This window comes from Mytilus trossulus, chromosome 4 (assembly GCF_036588685.1).
Source record: "Mytilus trossulus isolate FHL-02 chromosome 4, PNRI_Mtr1.1.1.hap1, whole genome shotgun sequence".
Lineage (NCBI taxonomy): Eukaryota > Metazoa > Mollusca > Bivalvia > Mytilida > Mytilidae > Mytilus > Mytilus trossulus.
In genome coordinates, this window is record NC_086376.1 from 23806536 (window position 1) to 23829817 (window position 23282).

The following is a 23282-nucleotide window of genomic DNA, read 5'->3' on the forward strand; positions in this document are numbered from 1 at the left end:
CTATCTTAAATTAAATCATACACCGATATGGCAAATATTCTGTCAGACTGGAATAGAAAATTTAAATTAAAATGCGACATGCTTCTTTCATATCGTATCTCATTAGTCGTAAGATCATTTTTTATATCCGAGTGCAAAAAATAAGATGTCATAAAGGAAATCTTATCACTGAATCAAACATGACCAACATTAGCTTGCGACAAATTGTGTCCATTCATCTGAAATATTTTTTGACTATTTTTTACTAAAACCAATATTCATCCATTTTAACCATAATTAATCATATAATCGCCTAATCCCTCTGCTACAGTTTAACGACGTCTGTGCTCTTCAAACCACTCTCTTCGTATGTCCACTTTGTTACTTTTTACAACCGTGGTCTCATTAATAATGATTGTACTGTCGATAAGTTTGATGACAACAGTTTTAACTATATTAAAAACAAAATTGTTCTGTCTTGAAAGATGAACGACCTACAGATAAAACAAGAATGGTACTGGTACCCACCACCTGGGCACCAGTTTACACCTAGTATGAAACAATAGAGTAATAACAGAGTCTGATACAGCATGATAAAGGATGTGAACACAAGACACAGAAAATGTGCTGGAAACTTTGGCTTTTTAAAATTGTAAACAAAAAGTCCTCCAAATCAGATAACAATTAAAGTCCTCTAAATCAAATAACATTAAAATATCTATGTAGATCTGTGGACCTCTATGAATTACCTTCCTTCACACTGTCAGGATGATATATATATATATATATAGGTTGCAGTCTTGTAATTGACTGCTCCATAGGCTTACATGCAAAACATCTGATCTTTGAAAAAAAAAAAAAAAAAAAATGCTACATAGAAACAAAAATTCATGTTCATATCATGTATGTACTGATGTGAAATTGTGATTTAATCGAGAAAAAAGGGGGTCTTGCCACGAAGAATAAAAAGTTACACAATCCTGAAGTCAAAACATTTTTTTTCTACTTTCTATTTGCTATTTTTACTAGGCCGCACCACTTCCAGTAAACATGATATCCCTCCACTCTCCTGGATTGATAACCCCAAAAGATGCAAGATTTTTTTAAAAGTCTATATATATATATGTTTCAATTCAGCATAAACCAATATATAATCAAACAGAAAAAATTGAGTTCAGAAAAAAATTCAGAAAAAAATGCACTATTTTGTTTCCCTCCATATTTTGACATGCACCGGAAACTAGAGTTGTAATACAAGACTGTATGGTACCTATATGTATGCAGGTAATGCAAGGGAAAACTTTTATTTCAGTGATTACTTAACTATCAACATGCCTGATTGCATAAATTATTGACTTCATTTGAAAGCAAAAGAAAAAAAAACCAGCTGGTTTAGTAGTGACCAGTTTTCATTCAGATCTTCATATTGAGAATTTTGATAAGAAGGTGCTGATGTAACAAAATGTAATGCAATGCAAACTCTAATCAAAAGAAACAACATGAACAAATCCATTCAAAACTTGAGAAAAAATAGGTAATCCATCCTATTTGATTATTTCTTGTAAGCCAAACACAAAATCCAAAGGTGTAAAGTTATTAAGAAAACCAACCAAAGCAAAAATAAAGAGTGCAAAAAGAGTAAAAAGATATAAGAAGATGTGGTGTGAGTGCCAATGATACAACTCTCCATTCAAGACACAATTTGTAAAAGTAAAAGAATATTTGAGAATTTGGGGCATAACTGATTACCTGATTACCAAACAATTTAACAAATTTTACATTACACAGAAAACTAAATATTAAACAACATGGACTTTACCAAAAACTTAGGAGTGAAACTATTTTCTATTATGCAGTATCTGTACCCAGTTAAGTGTTCCATAATCAAATCTAGGATAACAAGATTTAAGGCCTTAATGCTTAAATTGAGAAGGCTGTAAGATAACTGTGATATAAAAGCTTTCAAAGGTACAAGTAAAAAACGAGCTTAAGAGACCAGGCAAACAAATATCTTTGAAATAAAAAAAAAGAGTGAACGTATGTTCATTGTCTAAGCAATGATTTCATTTATTAAAGGTTTAAGTGATATATACTGTACTACTTTAAAAAAAATGAATTCACTTTTTAAAGTAAAAATTTTCCAGGAATTAATATGATTTTAGAGGAACGATATCCATGTTACAATACAAAGGTAGAAATAATAACAGCCACATCAAAGAAATTTGTCACATATATTTTTTCTATAACATTTGTAACTGAAATTATCTGTAAAAAACATAAGCTTCTAACATATTTTAAGAGGGTTTTTAGTTATAGGAATGATACTTTTACTGTACACTTGAAAATTAAATAAAAGGTCAATTACTTCTATAATATAACACAAACAGGAAAAGAATCTGTTAAGAGGAGATTTTCTTCATCAAGAAAAGGAAATACTTTGTCTTTTCCTGGTGATTAGGAAAAATAATGTTACAATTTGTAACATTGTATGTTAAATGTTTCTGATCCAAGACCTTAAAATTGATATCTTATGTCAAAGACGTCTTTAATGGGAATAAATGTATATCCAGCCGTGAACGGAAAATATTGTTGATAAATTTTCCAAATGGAGACAAACAATTCCAATATTTGTTAAGTTGTGAAAATGGCCAGTTATGAACCCTGGCACCATGCTAAGACCATAGATCATAGGGCATAAAACTGCCAATAATCAGACAAAATTAATCATAGCTATCTACTGCATCACACATTATATTACGGACCAAACGAGAATTCATCACCAAGTATGGCACATTATTGCGAAGAATCGTATAATATAAAATTTCTATATGACATTAGATATTGGCTGTAAGACTATAAATCTACTTTCGTTCATTCAAGTGTTATGTGATACCAATTCTGCAGCTTCCCTCGTCAACATCCTCGAAGGATGGCAGTACTTTTCAATATTGGCAATTAATCTTCAAAAAAACATGACAGATAATTCTTGCCGTTTTCATAAAAGGGTCATGTTAAAATTACATATTTTCTGATGGCTTTGATCGCAGCGGTCGACCTTTAATTTTCATTCCCGATAAGAATTCTTTGTACTTGCATGGCCTTAATCATTATAGGCTATGAGAAGAGCAAACTCAATTGTAATTTTTCCGATGATTTTAGCGTTTTCTGAAAAAAATATGACGACCTTAAATCAACGGGATTGAATAGAAATGTCAAAGGCTTCGCCATACAAGTAATCATAAAAAGTAGTGAATCCATTGTTTTGTCCATCTGTCAACCACCGTTACAACTCTTTTGTCGAGAGGAAACGTGTAATCTAATTTCCTTCCAATACACAACATCACCCTCGGGGAAGAAAGTTATTGTTAAATGAATAATCAACTGCTAACAAAAGACACAATGTACATATTCAGGCTGATTTTACAAAAGAATTAATTCCATCAGCTTGTAAAATGATTGCTGTGGTTTTTGTGGGATAACAAATAAAAGACGACAAACCTTTCTAAATAGTATTACCCACAAGCATGGAATAATATTCATGAAGGACATCAAATTTTTATAACAAAGATTTTAATAGCTTTCTAATAAGACACTAATGCTACAAAATTAAGATGAAATAATCCAAAAAAATATCCCCAGCACTTACTTGACAATTTTATGATTATTTGTATCATGCAGCATTGTTAGAGTGAAAGGAATTTAAAGAAATAGATTGAAAATGTGGCACAAATACTGATACAAAAGACAATATGTAACGCCTTTAGAATTTTAAGTCTTACAGAGGTAATGGCTGTATTATATGAGTGTCAAAAGTTTTAATTATAATCTGGCTTAACTTGAATTTTGTTCTCTTGGAGGTTGAAAAAAATAACATAACTAAATCCAGCTAATAATCATACACAGTATCATTAAGCCAAATGAATGCTTTTTGTTTTGTATTTTTACAAGAAAGAATTCTTTCTGAATTGGAATAATGTGTTGGAACTATGAGGACCATTATTTCATCAAAAATAATTTAAAAGAACCAGAACGAATTTCACACAAGATCCTTAACGTTTCAGTAAACCAACTTATTTCAGTGAATGTTAAACTATCTTACCACATCTCTATATTTTCATATCATCTTCCCTAATAATTCTTGTCACGACTATTACATGTACCAGTGAAAAATTATCAGAATACAAGTAGAGGTAGATATGTCAAACTATGATTTTCTCTTACATGAATACTTGAACAAAGTAAGAAGATCCAAAAATATTAAATTGCCACAAATCAGCAAAAAAAGCCTTCTATCTATGAAAATGAGTTGCATCAAATATCATCATTATATCTGCAAAGATTTAAGCTTTACAGTGATTGAATTTTTTTCTAAGATGATCATTATTTTACTAGAAAAAGCCAAAAAATACAAAATTAAGCCACTACCAAATGCATATGAGATTTTAAAATAAAATTTGAAAATCATAATTATTACATATCAGTCCAACAATATCTTCAAAAAGGACTGATAATGGTTTTTTTCATAAAATTTTCTTTGAGTAGATTTAGGGAATGCATATATATAGTAATGGTAGCCATGTTGGTCAGTTGTCACAAATATTACCCACAAACATTCAGGTAAAATCCTAGGGACAAATCAGGCATAGTTTAGTGCAATTAAGCAGAGTGTTTCAGGGGGAAAGATTTTTTGTTAAAAAAACAGTATCTAAATAATGGTCCACAAGTAAGAAGTTTAGCACTATAAAACCAGGATCAATCCACCATTTTCTACATTTGAAAATGTCTGTACCAAGTCAGGAAAAGTCAATTTCACTGGATCAACAATTATTTGGTACGTAAATTGTGCAAAACATAATTCTAAATTAATTGGGTTTTATTAAAAGGAAGATTTTGAATTTTCATAAAATGAAACCATCTTTTGTTAACACAAATTTCAATGTGGATTTTGTATCTTTCACTTAAGTGATAAAGATTTGAAATAGATGACACATTTACCATATTAAGTAACTTAAACCCAATTGGAGTATATGCCATTTGCCAACTATTTTGTTCTAGTCAAATGTTTGTTTAAAATATACAGCAAAAGGGAGATAACTCAAGAATTTTACTGGTAGACAAGTTTTTTCCAACAGAATGTTAAAATATAAAAAGTGAATGGAATGATATAAAAGTACTAGAACACACCTGTGATATCGCAGGTCCGTGACTGAATTAAAGTATATAACTATGCGCAAGCCTTATTTTAGTATTAGTATCGTCATCTGATAAAGTCATGCCGATTAATAAGATACACAGTTTTCTCTGCTTTCAAATCTTATTGTTTGAACCCGTCGAACTGGAACTTATCAATTGATCCTGGAATGGAGTATTTTTTAATCAACAGCATTGTCCTTTATAAGTTATAAATAAAGTTGAATTGTTTGATTCTCAGTGTTTTACGTCATGCCCGCTAACAAATTGAAAACTGTACCTATACGCCTTATTTTTCAATCCAGATTTTTAGTATTCCTATGGTTATCTTAGAAAGTCTTACTGATTAACATACTAAAATAGACCTGTAACAATTTGATAATTTAGTAGTGTCAACCCTGTGATTATGATCTGTGTATATAGCATATCAATCCTGAATAAGCATATTAATCCTGAATACACCGTTTGTTGGTGCGCCTGTCAGATGCGGAACATACAGATAAGGTAATAGGTAACAGGTGAATATACTATTGGTATCGGTATCGGACTCGACCCGGAACTTCTTAATTATTGGCAATATTAATTACGTGGAAAACAAAAGGGCCTGGAGTGGTGTAATTTTTAATCTACACCTTTGTACTATATTAGTTATATATAAAGTTGAATTCTTTGATTCGTCGTTTTAACGTAATGACGGCTGAAAAATTGGACCTCGTAATTTTAGTATTATAGATATGTCAACCAGACAGAAACTTAACAACTCAGAAATTTAAAACACATCTAAAGGTAAACATATAGTATTTTTATACAACAAATCAAAATGAATCAGCTTGTGTCTACTTTGGATAGCTGTAGCATTTGCTATCAACATAGAATTCCCTAAAGAATAGGACTTTTAAAACAACTACAAAATGATGATGTTTACTTGAAAATTGCATATAATAACAAACAACATAAAAAATAAGCAGCCCTTATCAACATTTTGAAGTTAAAAATAATTTGGTTAATTACACTAAATTTATGAAACAAAATAAGTCAATTATCCAGTAATAATGAAATTCATGTGATTAGAATTTGGCTGTGTACATGAACATTTGTAAGGATTTCCCCAATTACATGCATGGAATTTTTAGGTCAGAAACAAATTCTTTGAAACAAACATTCTAATTAGGAAACAATTGTCTTATTAGGGAACCGTAAAGTTCTTATTAAAGCTTTTCATATTCATGTCTGCTGACTTTGTATTGCTCCAGTTGAGGTTTCAAGATTTGAACATTATAATCCAATGACACACCAAAAAGGTGATTGATTGAGTCTTTAAAACATGTGTATATCTTAATGATAAATTTAATCAGAACTGTATACTTTGATAAATCAAAGTGCTTGATAGCACCATTGAAAAGTTTGCAACCGTAGATGTGTATAATTTCAAATAGTTTTAGATGTAAATTATTTCAAATATGTATTTATATAATCACATAAACCATAATGTCTCTTCATAAATTATCAGGAAGAATGTGTCCCAAGTACACTATCATTTTCTATGTTCAATGGACCGTGAAAATGGTGCTAAATCTCTAATATGGCATTACAGTTAGAAAGATTATATCATAGGGAACATGTTTACAAAGTATCAAGTTGATTGGACTTCAACTTCATCAAAAACTACCTCCACCAAAAACTTTAACCTGAAGCAGGACTGCACTATCATTTTTAATGTTCAGTGGACCGTTAAATTCATATCGGGTAAAATCTTTAATTTGGCAATAAAATTAGAGAGATCATATCATAGGGAACATGTTTACTAAGTTTCAAGTTGATTGGACTTTAACTTCCTCATAAACTACCTTGACCAAAAACTTTAACCTGAAGCGAGACAGACAGATGGATGAATGCACGGTAGACGAACGCACAGACCAGAAAACATAACGCCCATAAAGGGACATAAAAAACACTTTTTTATCAAATTTTGACATTTTCTATCTTAACCTTAAACTGTAGATTTAAAATGATCAAATATATTGAAAGCTAGCTCTGTGAAATTTTTAAATTGTTTGTATATTCATTGAAAGTCAAATTTATGTGACGTGTAAAAATTTTTGACGTCAGACACGTGAATCAATGAATGTGTTTGTAGATGTTTCTTTGTTCCTTTTGAAATTGTTACACGATGATGACTGCTGTACCCATATTTTGACTATTTTATTTATTATGTCTGTTTAGTTCACGCATTATTGTAAGTATAACAGAATTTGATGAGACTGTTATCAAAGTGAGAAGTTTAGTGCCTCAAAAACAGGTTTAATCCACCATTTTCTACATTTGAAAATGCCTGTACCAAGTCAGGAATATGACAGTTCTTGTGCATTTGTTTTTGATGTATTTTGTCATTGATTTTGCTATGTGATTATGGACTTTCGAATTGGATTTTCCTTTGAGTTCAGTATTTTTGTGATTTTACTTTTTTCTGTTAATTTCTGTATTTGCCCATTCAATGTCAAGGGCTTGTGATTGTTTTTAAATTTTTTTTTATTTAGGTTCTTCATGTTTGTTTTTTAGTAAATTGTTTTGTTACTAATTAAGTTGTAGGTTTTCTTGTTTGAATTGTTCCCACATATTACATATCAGGGCCTTTCATAGCTAACTATATGGTACCAGTTTTTCCCTAGATCATGTGACACTTACTGGTTACTACAATCACATGACTTGCACCACAAGCTACCATCTTGACTTGATTGTTGTTAATGAAGTTGTCAATGAGACCATCATCTATAGGAACATCTTCCTGAATACCATGTCCATGCTGGCCGAACTCTCCACAACCCCAGCTAATCAGATTACTGTCCTCATCGTCACTGTCGTCCATTACATCATTCATTTCTTCACGACTGAAATACACAAAACATATACATCTTAATTATCTTTATTACAAGTCTAAGCCATATCCATTACATAGAACTTTAGTTCAACCACCCTTATGTGTTGCATTCAAGATTATAGCTAATTGGATAAAAAAAAATATGAAGTTAGCTGGTATTGATGCAACTAAGTGTAATTCTCATTCAACATACATGACAGAAAAAAGTAAAATCACAAAAATACTAAACTCAAAATGGAAAGGCCCTAATCAAATGGCAAAATCAAATGATAAAACACATCAAATAAATGGACAACAACTGTCATATTCCTGACTTGGTAAAGACATTTTCAAATGAAGAAAATGAAAACATCTCAATTCATAGTTTATAATGCAAAGAATTCTGCTGAACTACCAGTGCTAATATCATTTAAAAATTGTGATATGATTGCCAACAAGCCAACTCTCAACTGGAAGCAAAATGATGAACATAAAAAATTCAATTGAAAAAGGTTTGTCTTAATATTTCTTTTTCAATGCCTGGTTTCGATCAGTAATACAGAAAGATGACACAAGGGAGATAATGAGAACCAGTCTAGATTTTTTTATTTTGTCCATATTTGTCTAGAGTTACTTCCCTTACAACACTTAACCAATCTTGAGTATGTAAAATTAATTTACAGTTAAATAAATATTTACAAAGCAAGTTAAATGAAACAATAAAGCCATTACAAAATTTGACTTTTGAATTTAATTGAATTTAAAACAAAACATTCTTTCAACCCGATTCTCTATCACTAGCAACAGGCTATGAAAAAGTGTCACACAGTACTATAGTCTCAAATTTAATTAAATCTCAACATCATGCTTATAATATTTGTAAATATAAACACAAAGTTTTTTAATGTATTTATTTTTGCCACCCCCAGGATTTGCAGTCAGTTAATAACAAGTGCAATCAACATAATCAGTAAGGATAATCTCATGAAGTACACATTTTTATTCAAATGGAACCACAAAATTAATCTATTTATTTTGTTTGTTCAACTTTTATTTATGGATAGAAACTTGTCAAATTTGTCCAGGTTTAAAAAACACCATTTGGCATTTCAAATATTTTAACCAACACGACAAAGGGCACTGTCGTTCATTATCTATAATGGTACATCATAATTGTGTTCATTCAATAATCATAAAATTAATAGGTAGAAAAAAGAGAGGCAAAAGATACCAAAGAGGATATCAAATTCATATTTAAGTTGAAAACAAACTGATGGCACTGATTATGCCATGGCAAAAAAAAGACGACTCAATGACAAACATTAGTAAACAAACCTCAACAAAGAAACTAAGGACTGCAAACAACAAGAACCCCACCAAAAATCTCAGGTGCTAAGTAAGGGTAAGCATCCTGCTCAACATGTGGCACCAGTTGTGTTGCTTATGTAAGTAAAAACCCATTGGCAAGTCTAATTTGGTAGGTCACTTACTCGGAAATGAGGACAGGATTGAGGTTACAAAGTTCATACATATCTGTGGTCATCTGTGGAATTTTAAATATTCCATAAGGATCAACCAACTCATGATGGTGTCTATAAAATTTACGATGTGATGACTTCAACTTAACCACTTGGAACTCTTGGTTTAATAGCAAGCACCTTGTAAGCAGCAACCCTCTATCAAGGAAAACATGATAGAGTCTTTCTTAGTAGACAAAAAGAGTAGTAAAGCTAGAAAGGCACAAGACACAATCATGTACTGGTAAGGTATTGTCAAGACATAGCATAAATATTGGGGATCTGACATCTTATCTTTTATGTAGTTCACAGTTTTAGATATTAGGCGTGGGGATAACCCAACAGAGCAAAACCAATGGTGCACTAGAAATGTCTTTTCGTGTAGTATTTGCTGTGGCAACTGATAATATATACTGTTATAACAAGTGAAACTGCGAGCTACTGCTCACTGATGATACCCCTGCCCCTGGATAATATAAATAGTGTAAAAATATGCAAGTGTTCGGTAAACAGGAAGTTGTCAAGTGATGAATCTGAAAACGCATCACACGGTATAGCTGACTTATATAAATCCTGAAACCAACTTCAGAAATCCTTGTATTGTAGTTCCTGAGAAAAGTGTGATGAATATTTTCAACTTGGCTATCATGTGTAAAATCATACAAGTGTTCGGTAAACAGGAAGTTGTCAAGTGATCAATCTGAAAACGCATCACACGGTATAGCTGACTTATATAAATCCTGAAACCAAATTTCAGAAATCCTTGTATTGTAGTTCCTGAGAAAAGTGTGATGAATATTTTCAACTTGGCTATCAAGTGTAAAATCATACAAGTGTTCGGTAAACAGGAAGTTGTCAAGTGATCAATCTGAAAACGCATCACACGGTATAGCTGACTTAGATAAACCCCGAAACCAAATTTCAGAAATCCTTGTATTGTAGTTCCTGAGAAAAATGCGACGAAAAAATAAATAGTGTAAAAATATGCAAGTGTTCGGTAAACAGGAAGTTGTCAAGTGATGAATCTGAAAACGCATCACACGGTAAAGCTGACTTATATAAATCCTGAAACCAAATTTCAGAAATCCTTGTATTGTAGTTCCTGAGAAAAATGTGACGAAAATTTTCCACTTGGCTATCATGTGTAAAATCATACAAGTGTTCGGTAAACAGGAAGTTTTCAAGTGATCAATCTGAAAATGCATCACACAGTATAGCTGACTTAGATAAACCCTGAAACCAAATTTCAGAAATCCTTGTATTGTAGTTCCTGAGAAAAATGCGACGAAAAATATTCATGGGACGGACTGACTGACAGACGGATGGACGGACTGACGGACGGACGGACTGACGGACAGACAGAGGTAAAACAGTATAACCCTCCCTTTTTTAAAGGGGGGTATAATTATATGCAACACATGATGCATACTTGCAGCTTTTGCTTGAGTTACCCATCATGTGAGGAAAACAACTGATACCAAAATTACATAAGTGTTACAGTCACCATCATGAATTGGTACAGTCATTGATTTTGTTCCATCCTCAGTTGGGACAGTGACACAGTGGGTAAAACAACAAGAAGGTACCTATTTACAGATCAAAAAACCTTAGTCAAACATTCAGAGATTTTTGCAAAACTTGGACATAAGCTTCTTGATCACAAGATACATAACAGTGGAGCTATCAATAGCAGCAACATTTTTAAACATTAAACATTAATTTTATTTACTAATTTTTATATATTTTACTGATAGATGAACTTAGATTTTGATTTGCAGTTAACATTTAGGGAAAATCCTATAATATCTTCATGGATCTTTACAAAACTTGGACAGAAGATTCTTCCTAATCAAGAGATATCACCCCAATCTGAACCCTAGTTATCCTTTCTCTTTCTGTATTTTACTGATAAATGGGCATATTGTCAGTTCCCATTATACTGTTAAACTGACAGCAGCATTCACAGGGTTTGAGCAAGCTTGTTTTTGGTATATATATCATATATGTAGATTATTAGTATTTTTTCAAATGTGCAAAAAAATATCCGACAGGTTTCATATCAATCACACTTAAATCCTATAAAACATCAAACAGATCATTTGACACACAAAATGACAATTAAAAGCATAATTCTTCTATGTAGAATTTTTCTACCGGTATTTGGTGGTAATCAAATTTTAAGATGATTATGAAGGACAATTGCAAATCTCTTATTTTGCTATTTTTTTTCTACAGCTCTATCGACTTTTGTTTAACTACTATGGAATGCAAATACATTTGAATTCTGTATCATAAAAAGATGTTTAAATCTTACATTGGTGGTAAAATTCTATGAGGATTCATCCATAATGAGCGTGTTTTTGTATGAAATGTATTCCATTGTCCATCTAAGTTTATCTCGTAATCATTACTATAACCATCCATCTTTACTTTCCCAACTGTTGAATTTAATTCCAACATTTCTCAAAGTTTTTTGATCAAAAAATATTCTTATCAACTTGAAATTAAACTATCAAACTTATATTCCGTAAAACATTACATTAGAAACAATCACTAATGATATACACAACAATTTCTACACAAAGAAAAGCCTTGTAAACCACATAATCTGAAAGTTCTTTTCAATTTTAAATGTTATTTCACATAATAAATGGATTCTTCTTTTAACAATGCAATTCCTATTGAAGCATTAGGAATGTTAAATTTGGAATACATCATCCTTAGTAAACCTTTCTCAGTATCCAAACTTTCATTTCATTCAGTAAATGACTTTAATAAACAATTTATCCATCAGATTTAAAGTTAAATCTAAAAGATCCAGGTGTTTAAATAAAATTGTCCACAATTGCGTGTAGTATTTAGCCACCCGCACTAATCCAATTGAAGTCAAATCTCTTCTACTATTAGTTCTTTTAAAATATATCAAATATTATTCAGATTTTTTGGCTAATGCCGAGATTAATAAATTTCCGTCAACAATCATATATACTGTCCATTAGAAGAAATGAAAATATTTGATTTGATTGGCTCCAAAATATAAACTGTTTATCAGGCTTAAATTGCCTACTTAGTAAGGTTTTAACATCAAGTGCCCAATATTTATTGAGTATTCATGCCTAATTTATCAAATCTGCTAAAACAAAGATTTCAAGTGGGGGTGAAAATGTGTATGTATGTCAATATGATGACCAATATTAATAAAAGTTATAATAACACTTTCCACTTCTGATATCTAACAAACCTTGGTCTTCAACATATTTTAACAATTTCAAGTCAAGCACTAAAATTTTACCACAATATAAAAATGTATGCTATTTTTGAAAAAACTAATTTTCTTTTTAAAGATATAAACATTTCAAAACCAAGAATACAGTGCTTAAAAGTTTCGAAACATTAAAAAAACTCGGAATTTCTGATTGTAACTTATTTATTGCAGCACTGTTCCTTTTAGGCACCCCCTATTTCTCTTACAGGTACGTGTCATGAATTTAATATCATACATGGTGACCTTAAAGAACTTTTTCTTCATTTAGATTCAGACCAATACGGTAAAATGAACACAGAAACAGGATTCTCCTCGACTGTGGCCATATAACACCATAGGACCAGGGTGTATAAGTTTTTCTTAGGGTCTTGTAGCAAAATATGGAACCATTGGCATTATATGGTTCTATTTTTTGACCATGGTCCTATAAAATATAAAATACTGTAAATGTGGTGGTATAATTTAGGAAGCGTGATATTTCAAATCCTATGGTGTCATTAGAAAAATGCTGAACAAATACTGATAAAGAGAGAAACAAGAATGTGTCCAAAGTACATGGATGCCCCACTCGCACTATCATTTTCCATGTTCAATGGACCGTGAAATGGGTAAAAAATATAATTAGGCATTAAAATTAGAAAGATCATATCATAGGGAACATGTGTACTAAGTTTCAAGTTGATTGGACTTCAGCTTTATCAAAAACTACCTTGACCAAAAACTTTAACCTGAAGCGGGACAGACGGACGAACAAACAGACGAACGATCAGACGGAAGAACAAACAGACAGATGAACGAACAGACGGACGAAAGGACACAAACCAGAAAACATAATGCCCCTCTACTATTGTAGGTGGGGCATAATAATAAATTTGTATCATCATGTAACCGATAAATAGTAACAATAATGTGTTCAAAGTATATAGATGCCTCACTTTCACGGTCATTGTCAATGTTCAGTGGACCATAATATGGGGGTCAAAACTCACAAGGAACCTGTGTACTAAGTTTCAAATTGATTGGACTTCAAATTTATGAAAAAAACACCTTGACAAAAAACTTTTACCTGAAGCAGGACAGACAGACTATCAAACAAATGAACAAAAGAATGGACAAATAGAAGAAGGAATGAACAGACTGGAAAACATAATATGCCCCTAGATAAGCATAAAAAAAATCTAGTTTAATAAATAATTGATCTTGTGTTTAAAACTAAGGAATAAATATAACTGCATAACGAAAGAACTCAAGTAGTACTTAGAATGTCTGGGGATTAAACCAGGAAAAGTTATGAGAAACACTGACTTAAAATCTTTTTGTACAAACCATGCTATGTCAACAAATGTATTTAAATAAGACCAAAACACATAGTTAAATCAATTTGTCAAAGTGACATGAAATAAGTTTGTGCAATAAACAAATATTTGAATCCAACATTCCAAAAAATAAACACTGAAGTCATGATATTGACAACTTACAGAGCCAAAAACCATTGACATAATTTAACAAATTCCTGTTTATTTTGTTTTCTTCTTTTCAACAGTTACAATTAATACATTCAGCTGATTTCTTAGGAACAAAGTTATTGTATAACCCAGAACTGGTATATGTATATGTTATTTAATTATTAAAAGACTTAGTCTTTCAATATATTTATACTTCTCATCTTACAACTACTTTTACCATATACTGTATGCACTGGACAGCCAGTGGGCTATAAAGGACTTTCAATATATTATATATTTTATTATTTATATTTCTTTCATCTTGAATACAACCAAACAATGATATAACAAATTTTATTTTTCAATTGCCAACCCCTCCCCCCTCTTTTAGTGTGATTCAAACTATAGCTGTTTTTACGTCAAGAGGGCTATATATGCCTGAACTGTTTCTGAAACTTCAGAACTGAGTTTTTCTTAGTCTGTGACCAAGTCAGGTATAAAGATGATTCCAATAAAGAAAGACCATTAGAAAAAGTGATTTTAGTTGACATTAAAGTTGAGAACATTTCCCAGGTATAGTTTTTAACATAGATATAATACATTTTTGTAGACTGACTGTATGTTAAGATCAGTATCAATATTATATCAACAATGTTAATATTATAAACTGTACCCATTTAACTTTTTTTGTTCAATGTATTAGCTTACGAAGACAAACAACACTTTCTTTTTTATTTCATTTAAAAAATGGGATTGATTTTCAGTACAAGTATTAAATTACATATAAAAATATAAAGTATTGAAGAACTATCCCAGATCAAGTTGTCAAACCTTTTTTAATTCTTAAAGTATGTGGGTTGATTTTATATTCGATAAATATATGCCTAAAATGATCACAAATGGAAAAAAAATCAAAACTTAATCTTATAGTTAACACTGTGAGAAGGCATTTCTTTTTCTGCTGAATGTAAAACGTGATCAATATTTTTCATGATAAAAATCAATAAGACAAAAAAACTCATGAGGAAAACTCAATTTTTTTTTTTATCAAGATCAACTAGTTGTCTTCAACATTAGAAAAAAAACTGTTTCAAATGTCAAGCACAACTTTTAAAGCAGTAAGCACCAGATAAACAAGTTCAAATACAGTTAAAACCTTCAAATATTAATTGTCTTACACATATAAAGTAATCATTTTAACAAAAGTTCCTTCTAATGGTTATGTCCAACAATCTTTGCTTTTCTAAAATCATTGCATAGATGGTAAAGTTTGGTTTTTTTCTTAAAGAGTGTGAAGAGTGTGAGGGGTACAAGGCCCCTAATGTTAGGTACCATTTATGTACCTCCCTCCTTCTCATTTGTTTGTGGGGTCCTCTTGTCTTAAAATCTTGGATAGGCACTTGCATGGCATCTCTCTATAACAACTTGTATATATGGCAAATTAAACTTGCTATGGTCAATTTAAACTATCAAGGTTTATTTCTGTCAATCAAACTTAAATGGTGAATCAATTATTTCAATCAAATATATCCTTTGTATGGCAATGTCTAAATAATCAAATGAGGGAGGGTAGGAGGGGTGTTGAATAAAGTTTAAATGTGGATAAATTGCATGTTTCAATCTTACTTTTGCTTAAGATATCGATCATGAATATGACCAACGAATCGGACAGTATGAAAACATACGGTGGCAACGAGGCGGACAGTACACTTTGAATAGAATAGATTCAATTGTGACAATATAATAAAAAAAAATGAACCAAACTTTTGTGTGTGTATGCGGAATATGATTATTCAACTATGTATCGATTAAAAATCTTCAAAATGTTTGAATTTTCGGAGTTTTGTTAAGATTTATGACTCGAAAAATCGCAAAATTTTGACCCCTCTTCATGATCAGGAGTTATTTTAAAAAGACGGTTGATGCTAAAAGCATAAAATAAGCTTTAAATGGTCAAAAATACATCATTGTAGTTATTCACTTACCTTGAGCTGCTGAACAATCCATTATGGGACACTTTGTGTTGATATTCTATATTTTTTGAAAAACAACGAGCCGATCGCCGTCGGACAGATCAGCAACTTCCGTTTTGTGTCACTGTCCGCTTGTACACTGTGAATGTGTACTTCAATCAAATAACATATTGTTGTTTTAAGAAATGATTTGGTCGTAGGTTGATGATAAGATATGTCTCATTATTTTCCTAAAACAAGAACAATTACATGTGCAAATACTTGTCAAAGAAGTTGGCGCTGAGACTCGTCTCATCCGATATAATTCTATATTCATTGCAACTATTTTTCTGATAGGACTGGCCAATGTGTGTGTGTGATAAGTATAGCTGTTTCAATAATTGGCATTGAAATCTTTCATACATATGTTAATTTTCAATATTTTATTCTGAAAAGGGAGGTGTGTACATTGTTTAGCTGACCACATAAATCCTTCTGTACAGTGCATTGTTAAGTTGCTGTACACCGTACACAAAAACAGTATTTTCATACTCCTTTTTTACCTTCAAAGTTTCAAGGAATGGGTAACAATCACAGGTCATGTTAATGACTGGTATTATTACATTTGCCCTGAATTAGCTTTCTTTCAGATAAAACATGTAAATGTCTTGACAACTGTATCGAATTGAATGTTAGTGTTGACATTCACAACTATTTGCACATAAACAAGTTAATTTTTCTTATTAGAAAATCAAAGTTGTTTTATGAATAGGAAAAAATCAATGCAAAAATTACTTGGGAGCAGGAATTTCAAAAGTTAAGAAATGTAAATTTCATATTGATAAAGCAAAAAATATTTTCATTACCATGTAAGGTAAAAATGGATCATGCCCACTTAGTAAGTACCTATATATCTGCTGTATTGATGATACACAGTGTTGAAAAGTACACTAAATATGCTCTGTCTGGTATAAACGAAGAACATTTTTTAAATTAGAGTTACTTCCCCTACATTGCATATTCAATTTTACTTGAGATCAATATAATACTATGCCTTTGAAATATTTCTTGAATAACCACTCAAACTCAAGCAATCTAATCTTTTAAGTCATTGTAAATTATGTATGAGGTGCATGGTTTAAATTTATTACAGAAATCTAACAATAATAATATGCAATAAATTAGAACAGACATGTATAGAGAATATATATAGGGTGTATGTTATTGACGGATCAAAATACAACAACAAAAAATTAATCCTACAATATATTAAACCACCAAAAGTGTTTTAAGTGTCAATAGACTATTAAATCTACCACTTGATAATTTGTTCTTTTTTGATTACCGTAATAATTAATGCTTTCCTGAGAGCTTAGTACATATAAGGCATTTAAGGATAGGAAACATTTCTTATTTCAATTTTACCACAAATCTATTCTGATATCCCTAAATTTATCATCTTCCAAAATAAATCATCCCCATGTTCTCAAAGTTTTGAGATTTCATGTCAATGAGATAGAAATATACCACGGATGTACAAAATAGACAATCGGATTTTAAACAGTTCTCAGAAAGACATCTAAGTTACCCAACTCATAAAATTTTACTCAGTCAGACTAAGAACCTAGAAGATATTACTTGTGCTCACAGAAACTGCAATTACCAATTTATAGCTGTGGGTCTGATCTGAATCTAGGATTGAACTAACAACTTCAATCTATGGAGCAAGCCAAATAACAGTCAAGTAGTGTCTGATCTGAATCTAGGATTGAACTAACAACTTCAATCTATGGAGCAAGCCAAATAACAGTCAAGTAGTGTCTGATCTGAATATAGGATTGAACTAACAACTTCAATCTATGGAGCAAGCCAAATAACAGTCAAGTAGTGTCTGATCTGAATCTAGGATTGAACTAACAACTTCAATCTATGGAGCAAGCCAAATAACAGTCAAGTAGTGTCTGATCTGAATCTTGGATTGAACTAACAACTTCAATCTATGGAGCAAGCCAAATAACAGTCAAGTAGTGTCTGATCTGAACCCAGGATTGAACTAACACCTACAATATATGGAGCAAGCCAAATACCAGTCAAGTAGTGTCTTATCTGAATCCAGGATTGAACTAACACCTACAATATATGGAGCAAGCCAAATAACAGTCAAGTAGTGTCTGATCTGAATCTAGGATTAAACTAACAACTTCAATCTATGGAGCAAGCCAAATAACAGTCAAGTAGTGTCTGATCTGAATCCAGGATTGAACTAACACCTACAATATATGGAGCAAGCCAAATACCAGTCAAGTAGTGTCTGGTCTGAATCCAGGATTGAACTAACAACTCCAATCTATGGAGCAAGCCAAATACCAGTCAAGTATTGTCTGATCTGAATCCAGGATTGAACTAACACCTTCAATACATGGAGCAAGCCAAATACCAGTCAAGTAGTGTCTGATGCAAGGTCAGAAAATCCTTTCAAATAAAAAAAAAAAAGTGATTTTCAACATTACTAAATTGATAAATATATATATGCTTTGTGGAAGGACAGAAACTTGATAAATGGATAATTTTATTTTATTTATTAACCCTCTATAATAACATGTAATACATATACACCAACATAGAGGTATTGTGGTGTTTTTACCTCATCAAGGTTCATTTAATGTCTTTAATCAAACTTAAGTTCAGGGGGTCAGTTGAAGCAAGCTTCCAGGTGCAGCATTTTCTCCCTGTCTTGAAGACCCTTTGGTGGCCTTCAGCTAATTTTGGATCTTTTGTCTGATTGTTTTCAATTTTATTAAATCCAGAATTTATAAAAACAATCAAATATCCTTTATCTGTCTAAAATTACAATAATACTTTATTCAGAAGCAATACAGCTTATAGAACATACATTTTTACAATTTGTATACAAAAGAGTATAACTTTGGCAATCTTGATTTCAACATACTCAACTATGCAAAGAACTACAGCAACATATAAGGAATTATAATTCAGCTATTCAATTGTGTGATTTTTAATATACTGAAAATTGCAATTAAAACATTTTGAAATGTTTTTTTAATTTTTACAGCATTTTTGGTCAGCAGCAATTCATGAAAGAACAATAATTGATCTTTCACTTTTGTCAATGTTTAACAATCAATGCCCTAAAAAGTTTTAATCTTTTTAGTTCCAAGTAACATCAGATCCCAGTAACCCACAATCAACATTGCTATATCCTTCAGGTCAATTAAAAAAATTGATGGAAAGAGAGACTTAGATGAAGACAAGACATAATTTTGCTAGGTTGTTTTGTTTTTTCATCCTTTTCATCTGTAGAGTTTTTCAATATGAAAATTTGTAAAAATTGTCCAAGGCATTTTCAGATCCCATAAAATAAACAGCAATGCAGAGTTATGCATCTTTCCTTACAACTACTAACAACATCAGTATCAGTTGTTTTGGTCCATGTTTGATCGCCAATGACAAGAGTTATGTTCCTTTATTTCTACTGAAAGAATTGTTTGTTCCTTAATTTTAGTCACCTGTTATGTAATAAAATGTGATCATTACAAAAGTTTACCTTGTGGATAGGGTTCATGTCCTTTCAAAACTTTTAAAAAGAGTTACGTATAAAATTTATTGCACTAAATAAGTATTAATAATAATTCAATATATGTGTTAATCTCCAAGGCAGACCCAGGCAGCAGTCAAAATAGGAAAAGAATGTTACTAATTTTGGAAACACTTAAACTAAGTGTTAAACAAATATAAATATTCATATTAATTCTCATAAATTCAATAGAAAAATACTATACTCACAGTAGTAATATGAGTTAATCTGATTTTAAGTCTCTAAAATTGGTCCTTCCTGATTCAACGTCCTCCTATGTTTACTCCTCACACATCTCAACATATTAAAGGTAAAGAAAGACCTTTTTTATTGACTTTTCAAATTAAAATTTATCAGAAAATTTAAATGATTCTTTGCATATCTTTGAAACATTGTTCAATCATTCAAAAGTTTGTAATATATTAACAAACATATTCAATCAATATTTACAAGTGACTTGGTGCTTATGTTAAACATGTAAATTAGAATATATAGATTGTTTAAGTTGGTCCACAATATCTTTTCATGTCAATGACATAGGTCTACCCTAAAATTTGGAAAAGGACAACTCTGAATATCAATTAACTCTTGCATAATAATAAATACTTCTTCTTTAGTAAGGAATTAACTTTTAGTGCCACTTGAATTGAAGATTTTATTATATAAAGAGTATTCATATGTCATACAATAGCTTCCAAAGCAAGTCTACCCATAAATTTATCTACTGACAAAAACTTTCTTATATCATACAGTCAATACCTTTACAAATCAAATATCTTTCATCCTTATATATCAACCTGGATAAAACGAAGGATAACTGAAGAGGCAGCACATCGTCAAGACTTCAAAAGAGTAAGTCCGTTAAGGGTCGATTTTGTCCTCAAATTTCAGGTTCATCTGACGAAAGATTTTAGACACTTTTAAACACTTAAGTGTCTATTTCAGTTGATTCATTAAAAACGCTCCGATTTTAGCTTAAACATGAAAAAACTTACAAATATGCCAAAAAATGTCACTTTTCAGATAGTTTTTGTCAAAACTGAAAGTGGCCGCATCTGTGTTCATCCTCAACCTTTATATAAGTTATGTATCATCAGCAAATACAACTTATATTTCAATATGAAGAATGAACACACATGCAGCCGCTTTCATTTAAAACGGAAACTTTCTAAAATTTAACTAAAATGCTAAAATTGTGAAGATTTCAGTAATTTAGCATGACTTTGTGATGCAAGTACCCAATAAATGTGTATTGTATTGTCAAAAACAGTCCATATTTATGTAGCAGAAGCATTCTTCTTTCCAATAAATAACACAAAGTAATAAAAGTTAACAATTTTGTAAAACGGCTATATTTTGGGGCCAAAAAGGGGTCTTACTGAACCTACTCCTTTGCCAACAATTACCCAATTGGTTAGACACACTCTAGCTATAAACACATTCATCAAGGTGTCAGTGAAGATCTAAAACAAGAGTGAACTAAGAAAACTTACTGAGGTAGATGTGTCTTTTCAACATGAATAGCCTGTTTCCGAAAAAAACAATTGAATCCACTATCAGGAGTGAGAAATTCAGAATGAAAGTCCGTATAACTGTTTATTTTCACGAAATTTTAAAAATCCATAGGTCACAATTTTGGCACAACTCAGTGAAGCAGAACAAGGTATTAACTCAAAAAATTTTGGCCATGCAACTTCCATCATGTGTAAGAACATATTATATAAAATACAAAATATTAAAGCTGTTATTCCAAACCTGTAGGAGGAGAAAGCTGAACAAAGAGTTTATCCATATCCAGACATACGGCAGACAAACAGACATACAGGGGTAAATTAATATACCCTTGTTACATTTTGTAGCAGAACTATAAAAACATATTTTTTTGAAGAATTGAAGAGGCTTAATAATGTCTTTTACAGCTAATTTCCTAATGCATGTAAGGCAAAACTTTGGTTGGCTTGCTTGCTTTGATTGTATAATTGTCTATACAAGCTTTGTAAATAAGATTGAAATCTTTAAACAATACTAGAACACACCCGTGATATCGCGGGTCCGTGACTGAATTAAAGTATATAACTATGCGCAAGACTTATTTTTGTATTAGTATTGTCATCTGATAAAGTCATGCCGATTATAAGATAGTTATCACAATTTTCTCTGCTTTCAAATCTTTCTGTTTGAAACCGTCTAACTGGAACTTATCAATTATTGGTAATATTAATGATTTGGAAAACAAAAGGTCCTGGGATGGAGTATTTTTTTAATCAACAGCATTGTCCTATATTAGTTATAAATAAAGTTGAATTCTTTGATTCGCTGTTTTACGTCATGCCCGCTAACAAATTGAAAACTGTACCTATACGCCTTATTTTTAGTATTCGTATTGTTATCTTATAAAGCCTTACTGATTAAAATACTACAATAGGTAAACATTTGACAATTTAGTAGTGTCAACCCTGTGATTATGACCCGTGCATATAGCATATCCTGAATACACCGTTAAGTAGTGCGCCTGTCATTTGCAGAACATACAGATAAGGTAATAGGTAACAGATGAATATACTATTGGTATCGGTATCGGACTCGACCCGGAACTTCTTAATTATTGGCAATATTAATTACGTGGAAAACAAAAGGGCCTGGAGTGGTGTAATTTTTAATCTACACCTTTGTACTATATTAGTAATATATAAAGTTGAATTCTTTGATTCGTCGTTTTTACGTGATGACGGCTGACAAATTGGACCTCGTAATTTTAGTATTATAGATATATAGGCATAGTTTAACCTGAATATATAATATTTGAATTTAATTGGGTGTTATCCTAATGATTGTACAATATGATAACAAAGCAAGCAAGCTAACCAAAGACTTGCTTTACATGCATTAGGAAATTAGCTGTAATCATTTTGTCATCTTTCATTTACATATTCTTTCTTATTAGAACCGCAACAAATGTCCATACATAATATTAAATTGGATTTGATTGATTTTTTTTGATTTTTTTTCAATGCCATTTTTAAGCACTGCTCTAGGGCTATTTAATGGTGGAGCAAGCAGGGTCCCCTGAGAAAACCACCAACCTTCAATTAAAAAACTGACAAACCTGATCATTTAAGATTGGGAGTTGATTGCACCACACAAGTAGGGGTTGATCTCACACAACCTCAGTGATGATTGGCTAGTGATTGCAGTTGTAACTACTTGGAAGTTGGACCGATCCGCCTACAAGGCCCTTCTTAAATTTGAGGTAAACATTCTGCCATGGTAAAGAAAAACTATCTCTGATAAATACAACAGCTGCAGTTCAACAAATAGTCTTCAATGATGCACAGCAATCTGAACCGTTCCCCCTTACCTTGACCAGGTTGACCTGTTTGGAACTTTTGAAAATAATTGCCCCATTTCCTATATTGATTAAAGTTGCATTAAGTGTTTAATTTGTAAACATAAGTATTGACTTAAAGCCAATAATAACCTGT

General features: G+C 31.4%; 1 protein-coding gene across 5 annotated transcripts in view; it reads right to left on the reverse strand.

Annotated features, from left to right (window-relative positions):
* Positions 1-23282, reverse strand: part of LOC134714911 (uncharacterized) — a 97029-nt gene that overhangs the window by 62642 nt on the left and 11105 nt on the right. The window contains exons 1-2 of one of the 5 annotated variants that reach the window (XM_063576610.1): positions 11858-11986; positions 7855-8057 (exon numbers count right to left, since the gene is read on the reverse strand). In XM_063576610.1, coding sequence (XP_063432680.1) covers positions 7855-8057; positions 11858-11967 — 313 coding nt within the window. In that variant the 5' untranslated portion in view covers positions 11968-11986. Of the gene's footprint in view, positions 1-7854; positions 8058-11857; positions 11987-20009; positions 20102-23282 lie in introns of those variants that run through there. The other 4 variants (XM_063576614.1, XM_063576612.1, XM_063576611.1 and 1 more) reach the window with 4 other exon arrangements.